The sequence below is a fragment of the Hakea prostrata genome, chromosome 9, assembly GCF_041222555.1.
Source record: "Hakea prostrata isolate BN-2017 chromosome 9, UWA_Hpros_2, whole genome shotgun sequence".
In the NCBI taxonomy this organism is placed as follows: Eukaryota; Viridiplantae; Streptophyta; class Magnoliopsida; order Proteales; family Proteaceae; genus Hakea; species Hakea prostrata.
Genome location: NC_142608.1, coordinates 22,683,395 through 22,692,574, shown reverse-complemented (window position 1 = coordinate 22,692,574; position 9,180 = coordinate 22,683,395). Strand labels below are relative to the sequence as shown.

General features: G+C 40.5%; 1 protein-coding gene across 1 annotated transcript; it reads right to left on the bottom strand.

The window, feature by feature from the left end:
- Positions 1-5,508: 5,508 nt before the first annotated feature.
- Positions 5,509-6,825, bottom strand: LOC149005018 (aspartic proteinase PCS1-like). The gene has a single exon (XM_089169362.1). The coding sequence runs from the start codon at positions 6,755-6,757 to the stop codon at positions 5,642-5,644; it is 1,116 nt and encodes a 371-aa protein (XP_089025488.1). The 5' UTR covers positions 6,758-6,825; the 3' UTR covers positions 5,509-5,641.
- Positions 6,826-9,180: the final 2,355 nt, after the last annotated feature.

The following is a 9,180-nucleotide window of genomic DNA, read 5'->3' as shown; positions in this document are numbered from 1 at the left end:
TGCATAAGATAAAAGATCTGCAGCAGATCCGGTGTCAACTAACACCCTGTGTACTTCTCGGCACGCAATCTCTACCTTGATGACTATAGCATCATCATGAGGCAGACAAACGCCTCTCTCATCTTCTTCTCCAAAGGTGATCGAACCCTCACCATTTGGTCTCTTACTCTTCTACGTCTCTCCGGTTTCAACAAATTTTGATTTTGCTTTCAGCCTCCGGAGTGATTCAGGCTCGGTACCTCCAAAGATTGTAAGGATCGGTGACCGAGTAGCATCAATTACCTCCTTACCCTTCTTAGATTTAGGAGCCTTTGCCGGTTGATCCAGGCTAATCGAACGGTCCCTTTTGGGCCCCGCATCACGTGGTTCCTCTCGCCTTCTATTGACGAAACTGGACAAATGTCCCTAGGATATCAATCTCTCGATATCTGCCTTTAAATGTCTACAATCATTGGTATAATGACCGTAATCTTTATGGAAACGGCAATATTTTTCTCGATCCTGCTCCCCTGGTTTTGTAGGAAGCTTCGGAGGCCACTTCAAGATATTCCGCTTCTTGATAATATTCAGAATATCAGCCCGAGGGGTATTTAATGGAGTATACTCACTTTTGTCGGGAGATCTCTGCCGCCACGCCTGATAAGGCTTTCCAACTCGATCTCAAATATTCTGGCTTTGGCTTCGCTTATTCTCAGGAGCTTTTTGCTCTTTTGCGGAGGCTTTATTGTCTCCCTGGCGTGCATCCAAGATTTCTGTGACTTTCGCCTATTTTTGACATCTCTATACTAACTCGGCATAAGTAGTGGGCATATCTTGAAGTAATAACTCCAAGAGTCTTCGATTAGTGAGACCAGTGAACAAAGCAGTTTTAGCTACTTGCTCATCTAGATTCTCTATCTTCGTTGTAACCCTGTTGAATCTTTTCAGATATTCCCGAATTGATTCATTCTTCCCTTGTCTAATAGTAAACAAGGTTTCCTCGGTCTTCTTGATCTGAATTCCACTCTGGAACCACCCTATGAATTTGCGTGCCAACTCGTCGAAATTCACAATCCTTCCCGATGGGAGGTTTGAGAACCATTTCTGCACCGCTCCGGTTAAAGATGAACCCAAGACCCTACAGAGAATTTCATCAGAATTACCTGCAACTGCCATAGTCTGCTGATAATAACCGATGTGGGCCGTAGGATCTTTGGAGTTGTCGAATGTAGAAAAAGTTGGCAAACGGAAATTATGAGGAAACTGATATCCGGCAATGGGCTCGGCAAACGGAGTCTTTCGAATAACTAAATAGATATCATCAGTTGTCCTACCTTTCGCCAATTGCCCGAGCTTCTGATTGATATTAGCCAGTTCCTGACCAATATGTGTCGATCGATCTTCAACAACACGATCACGACCTCGAACAACACGATCATTATCACGAACAGCACGATCATCACGAACAGTACATCTAATAGTTGGTGAGTGAGTTCTTACTACTATAACCAACCTTGTATTTGAATCAGTAGTACTTCCTTGTGGTCCGTCAAACCGATCATCATGCCTAGGGAGATTTTAGTTCTCCTAGGTATTCGGTCACCTTCACGGAAGTTTTGACCAACATTTTGTTCGTCAATCAGTCTCCGGTCCCGCTGTGATGCGCGCCTTCCTGCATCACGACGATCGGGCTCTGGTGGCACCACCACCTACCTGGTTAGTGCACGGAGTGCCTGACTTACATCCAGCATCTGGAGTTTCAGTTGATCCAGTTGATGCTGGAGTGAATCTGGAGGATTATTACCTCCTTGACCACCATCTACTTTGAGCCGCCGACTTTCCTGAGGAATATCTGGATTGTTGACTCCAGGAATTTGGACACCAGCATCTCACTATGCAACAGCTATTGCTGCTGCCGCTGATCTAGTCACCATAGCTTTTTGAAACGTTTCCCACAGACGGCGCCAAATGATGCGTCCAAAATCTGCTCAGCCCTTAGATCTCCTGAGAATGACCTGTAAAACAAAGCGTCAGATGTGGCCCGACCGCTGGGGTCGGGAGTCCACCTCCAAAGGCTAAGTCAGTTGATGAACTTAATCACAAACGGCTCTGCTAGAACACAGAGCTAAGGAATGAATAACTGGAATACGATTCAGATAGTAAGCATCTGAGTGTTCACGTCCAAGTGTGTGTGTCCTTCCCTTGTGGGGAGGTGATGTTTATATAGAGTGTACCTTCGAATCTTCTTCGTTGGATGTATTTGAGCCTTCTTCGGATAATCGTTGGATCTCAACAAATAGATCCGTTGAGTGATAGACTTCTACTAGTTTGGACTAATAGAGGACTCCTAGGATAACCCAATCGTTATCTGATGGTTATCCTTTTGAAAGCGATAAGTGACAGCCGCCGAAATTTGCTTGCCGTCATTAGGTTAATTGACCTCCTCCATAAGTATTGGATTAGGGCGTGCTTGTGGCTGATTTAGTTTTCTTCCTCAGCAAGCTACCTCCTGAACCCGGCTCGCTCGGAAATGAGTCAATTCCCTTTGTCTCGACCGGAGTCAAGGGTCGAATCATGAATGAACCAAGTTCAATCATATTTTCTCCGTATCACTACACACTAAATTTCATGACGATCCAATGGTCCAATTATAAATACCCAAATCGAAGCCCTATGTTCTATATGATAAATATCAAGAATCGAATTGGAATTGATTGAAATTGTAAAGAATGATGGGAATCAATCAAGTGAATGTTAAGAATCAAGTTAGAATCATGAATTCATAATAATCTAAGCTTAACATGCATCTACATATCAGTTTTGAATCAAGTATAGGTTGAAATGAAAGGAATCAAAGCAATGAAATGTAAGCAATCCTAATGGGAGCATAATATAGCAAGAGTGGGGTGATAATCATGGAATTGAAAGGGGGGAACTCATGGTTAAGTGTTTGCAAGGTTGCAGCACTTCAACCATGGTCTTAAGATCATAAATTGATAGAATAATGAATAGATTAGAAGAAGAATAAGAGGAATCATACCTTGAGTTGATGATTGAGGTGTAATACTAATGATTGGAGTCAAAGATCTTCATAAACACCAAGAAAAGCCCAAGAGAGTGTCCAACTTCGTTCTCTGGAGTGCCAATGATTAGTTTAGGTCCTCATTCACGAGTTCCAAAAAGGTAGGGGCAAAATGGGAAGTAATTTTGTAAATTTTCGAAATCCATTACTACTGGTCAACTGGTTGGTTGACTGTCAGTCGACCAAGGCTTGACAGCAACTTAGAACAGGGTAATGGAAGGCCAGACAGATCTGAATTGAGTTGGGTTTTCTCCTACAAGTCAATCAACAAATCTAGTTTCAAGAAATACCTTCGGATTGAGCACGGGGGTTCAATAGGTGCTTCAACTAATTCAATCTTCTTCGATGCGCAGATTTTCACTAAACACTGACAATGTGCTCAAGTAAGGGGCATCATTGTCAATGTCCATAGGCTGTGGATCAAGCATCGAATCTTCAACTAAGAGGACCCACAAGTCTCTTCTACCTCCACTTCGGGTCTTCGGACCTGCAACAGTATAAAATCCGGATCGGGTCAGGGTTAGAATAAGGCCGGATTTTACAAAAGGAGTTGAACAAGATAGTCAAAGCAACTTAATCGGATTATATTTGCAAGGAAAGCATGTTTCTGAACAGGGAAATGACAGTGGAATAGTGTTGCATTTGGCAAGTGACCCAAATAATTGATTGAAAGCCAAAATTCCTAGAAAGGGTTGTGAGTAGACCTATAAACGGATCGGATACGGCTCCGATACACCAGTATCAGAATCCAAATAGCAAAACCGCTATCCGAATCCAACAGAAATTTAGAGAAGACATCCGAATTCAAATTTAGAACTTTATCAGATAATAATCTAATCCAATAAACTATCCAATTATTGATTGGTGATTGTCATTTTTTTTTTTAATTTCTGATTTCCAATTTCCAATAACCGATTACCGGTTTTCGAATCCGATTATTAACCCCTTTTTTAAAGAAAAATATTTAATACTTTACTCTAACTGGATAATTTCTGATTATTTGATTAACGATTACCGGTTTCCGAATCCGATTATCATCCATTTTCAGAGAAAAATATGTTAAATATTTTACTCTATCCGGATAAATTTATATCTGGATATTATCCAATCCGATAAGCAATTATCCTTATCCGAATCCGAATCTGGTTGCTTAACGGACGGATACAGATATTCTCCGGTAAGAAAACTTTTGAATACTGACACCCTAACAAGTACGAATGCGAATTCGAAAGTGGATTTTGGCTATTCATTTACAGGTCTACTTGTGAGTGAAAGCTTCCTCAACACTAAGGGAGGTGTTTGTGTCTGAGTTACATCTATGCATTTTTGTAGTTTCGGAAGAAAAAGATGATGAAAGCAGCAGAGACCGTGGAAGAGAATGCCACATACCCATTTGAAATCGGATATGTGATTTGCTGAGACGATCCACATTTCTCCACATCTTCATTTCGTCCCTTCTAACCCTTTTCTCTGTTTTCGGTTATAAAGCTAACAGAAACCCTAGTTAATTGTATTTGTTATTTAGATCAATGGACTATAAATGAAAAAATGGTTTTAATCATTAATTGGAATCGGCTGAATCGGTCAGTTGATTCCGAATCGGTAAAGATTGTCTCGTTCTATTCACAATTTGTGCTATTGGAACAAGATGAAAATATGAAGCCATCCATCCGTTCCTTAGTTTTGAAACCTTTAGAACCTGTCATGAGGGCTCATAATCATGGTTTAACCCCAATAACAAAAATCATCATGGTGTAAGCTCTGACGAATTGATATTAAATCGATCAAATTTTTATTTTTATTTTTATTTTTTGTTAAAAATCATTATTGATTCTAGGTTTTTAACTGAGAAAACTATATTTTGTAAACAAATAATGGTAAATATGTTCGATCCAAATTGATACAAAGGAGATTATATCGAAGGAGTGTTGATCATAAACCCCTGACGGAGAGTGTACTCTCTTGACAGCGTTACAACTACAATTTATGTGGGGCCTACAAGTAAAAAATAATAAAATATAAAAAAATTCATCACCCTAACCCTGTGGGCCCCTGTAATTTCCGGTAGCCATTGGAAAAGACAATCCGAACTCATATCTAAAGGTATTAATTTTTATTATTATTATTATTATTTGAAATTGAGAATTATATTAGATTCTCCAATGTAAAACTAGAGGAAAAGGAAGTTTGATTTAAAAAAAGAAGTTGGATGGAACTCCCACCTGACACAATTAAGTTGGGACTTCCTTGCAGCCCGACAAAAAAACAAAGACACAAGATTTGGTTTGGTGTTGGCATTATTTCAAACATACTTGCCTCATACCATAATCATATCAAGTATCAAATAATATAGGTATCATATTGTATTTATTTAATATAGATATGATATCAATACAATATGATTTTACAAAAAAAATACAGATCCATTTATGTCCACACCATTGGCATAATACTATATCATATTTATTTAGTATAATATAATGGAAATTACGAGTAAGACTTCAATAATCATTCTCTAAGTCGAGAGAGAGGCTAGTTCACTCCAAACTATTATTGCGAAATCTTCCCTAAGCCGATCTGCTACAGCCTACAATCAGCTTTACCGAACCCAACTTTATGATTTGAGAGGTCAAATTCGACCCAAAGGTTCTGCTGATGAACATTCCCTATTATATTGCTCGGTATAGGCAGCGAATATGACCGTCCGATGCCAAAACAGTGGACCCCACCACCGACATCAACCAATGTCATACCCTTATCAACGACAACCTCCACCCCTTTCCCAAACTCGAACACGACATCGCCTATCAACTGTCCGATCTCCGCAGCAGCAGCCCCGTCAAAGCAGAGATCCAACACTTGTTGATACACGAACCCCTTCTTCACTCTTGACCCCACCAATTTCATGATCTCTTCCTTCACCTTAACATACGCAGCATCCACCAAGTAGGTGAACTCCGTGCCGGAATCTATCATGGTCTGACCAGAACCACCATAATTAGGCCGAAAAACCGTCGGGGGAATGTTCAACCGGTTCCTCCCGATCCGTATCCCTTCCAGCGCCACCGTATACGCCAACCCATCAAGATTGGGCATGCGTTGACTTTGCTCATGACTGTAAATCAATAAATCAACATACCGAAACCCACCAGAACTTGGATTGTCTCCAAGATAGAAAGACCCGACCGGAGGCGGTGACACGAACCGGCTCGGTCGAGCCGGAACACAATAAGAGAACTTGTTAAGCTTGGCTTGAACCGGGAACGAGAGCCGACCAAGATTCATTCCCAAGATTCCTTCCGTGGAGGAATCTGCAGAGTTGTTAGCACAGCCAAGGATCAAAGGAGGAGTTGTTTGGGAACTTGAAAATTTTATAATTTCTCGGGCGAGATCGCCCTCGGCTAAAGTCCCGTCGCCGTAGAAGAAAGAGTAGTAGCAGAGACGGTTTTCATCGCAAGTGGTTGGAACGGTATAATCGGGAATTTGAGGCTTGCAGATAGGGTGTTCACAGGGAAGAGCAGAGAAAGTGGAGGAACGAGAAGGGTCGAAGGAAGAAGACGATGAACGAGTGTTATGAGGATTCCTGGCTGTTGATTTCATGTTGCATTGGATCCATGATAACTGGCTTCCTGTATCTAAAACCATCTGTTGGTTCTGTGGTGGGGTCCCTATAGGAAGAGAAACGATCAAAGCCATAGTGTATTTGAAGGAAAATTTGTAAGCATAGCTTCTGGTGATAGGAGCTTGTTTGGTTGATGGTGAAGCTTGGGAAGAACGGAAAATAGAAGGAGATAGAGGGACAGAGGTGAGAGGAAAAGAAGAAGAAGAAGAGAAGGAGAGGAGAGAAGAGAAGAAGAAGAAGAAGAAGAAGAAGAAGGAGAGAGTTGCGGGGAGGCATGCTGATTGGCTGGTGGGTTTACCGTCCAAAAGCCACTCGATGGTGGTGCGTTTGGCGACTGTGAAATTTGCGTTTTGGTTCCATTAATTTATAGGGTTTTGAAGTAACCAAAAGAGTTTACCAAAATAAAAAAAAAAGTAGTAAACGAAAGGAAAGAACACAAAACGCAAAAAATGAACGTGTTGCTTTGGTAGTAGGGAATCTGAGCAAATTACACGGCAGAGTAAATTTATTTTGGTAGGGTTCGGGGAATCAGAACAAATTACACGGCAGAGTAAATTTATTTTGGTAGGGTCGGGGGAATCAGAGCAAATTACACGGCAGAGTAAATTTTTTTTGGTGGGGGTCGGGGAATCAGAGATGATGCATTCAAAAATCATTTAGCCTTCGAATTTCTGCAAAACAAAATCAGATGTGGGTTGACTCAGCGGTCAACAGGGGCGGAGCCAGGATTGAACATGGGAGGTGTGGGTTGACTCAGCGGTCAACAGGGGCGGAGCCAGGATTGAACATGGGAGGGGGCCGAATATACCTAGGCCAATGTGGGACCCAACCGTGGGTCCCCATTTCATAAAATTTTTATATTTTGACGTGTGTCCTACATTAAAAATTTAGGTAAATTAAGCTGAAATTCTAAGCGAGATTTGAATTTCCAATAATAGGAATGAAAAATTAAGAAAAAGTTTAATGATTAAAAAAAAATCAATGATTATGATTAGATCTGATAAAATCAATGGCTGAATTCTAACAAGATTCAAATTGCTATCAATAGAATCAAATTTTAGGAGAAAAAAATAACAACTAAATAAAAAAATAAAATTATACTTTATGAAATGAATACTAAAAAAATCGTGAGTGAGAGAGAGAGAGAGGAATAATTTGAGAAAGAGACACTGAATACTGATAACTGTGTAGAAGATTTCGAAAAATTTCAATGTCTACTAACTCTCCAATATTTGTGAGACTATGTGAGAAAAAAAAAAAGAGAGAAGAAATAGGAATAAAAGATGAGATTCATGAGAGAATAAATATGAATGAACATATGAGAGAATATATGGAGAAATTCATGGATCGTGAGTTAGTTTTTAATTATAATTTGACCATTTATTCCTTAAAACTAGGAGTTTAATGATAACCATTTGATTATGATTAAGAATGACATTTGTATCCATCATCTATATCTTAAATTTTTATTTTTAATTTTTGGAGGGGGGCCAAATAGTGGTATTTCACACTTAAAATGAGAAAAATTAGGAAAATATGTAGGCATTTTCAAATTTTCAAAAATCCGAGGGGGGCCATGGCCCCCCTCGGTCCCTAAGTGGCTCCGCCATTGGCGGTCAATAAGTCACTTCCAAAGGTTGAGTCAGTAGTTGGAACACCCCAGAGCCCTGGCTAGTTGTAGGACTTAATTGAGAGATAAAAATGGAAGAAGAACCAAGGAACCGAACTTCGCCGGATTTCGGGGTTTCACAGGCTGGCAAAACCAACGAAATCTTGACATCTCGGCGAAAGTTCGCCGAGATTGTGTAGAGTTTCGGTTGGAGTTCGCCGGAAAAATAGGAAACCAAACAACTTGTTCCGCTAATCTTCAGTTGCTTCTCAGAGCTTCAATAGCGATGGCAATCTCTAGCTTTTGGTTCTTCATGTACATAGTTCCCGGTGCAAAGTTGCTCCATTGCCGGGCTCTGTTCCTCCAATTTGCACCGCTTCTTCGATGTAATCTGGTTACCAGTGTGTGATTCAATGGCATACTTAAGGTGAGTCGGATTCAGCAATGGTGAAAGTAACAGGGTCTCCTTCAGTGTAACTGATCATGGGCTGGTGCTGCCGGAGTCGGAGAAGATGAGGCCATGAGAGTTTTCCTGATAATGGGTAGAATTGTAGAAGTGAACCAGGGTGGAAGATAGGTGATTATTTGAGGCGTGGAAGGAGAAATTGTAGAAATTGTGGTTTTGGGTAGGGAAATTCATAGAAATATAGATTTTCCACCGGTGGTAGTGATAACTAAACTAAAAAATGCGATTTTCCCGGCAAACTTGGGAGATTTTGCCGGCAATTTTCCGGCAAAATGTTGCAATTTTGATTTCGTTGTTTTCTTTATTTCGCTCTGTGTCAAACTTGGCGAATTTTGCCGAAATTCGCCGATACATTGTACCGTGAGAAGAATGATTCAATTACCTCTGTTGGGCATAAGGCTTTAGTTTATATAGGATTTACC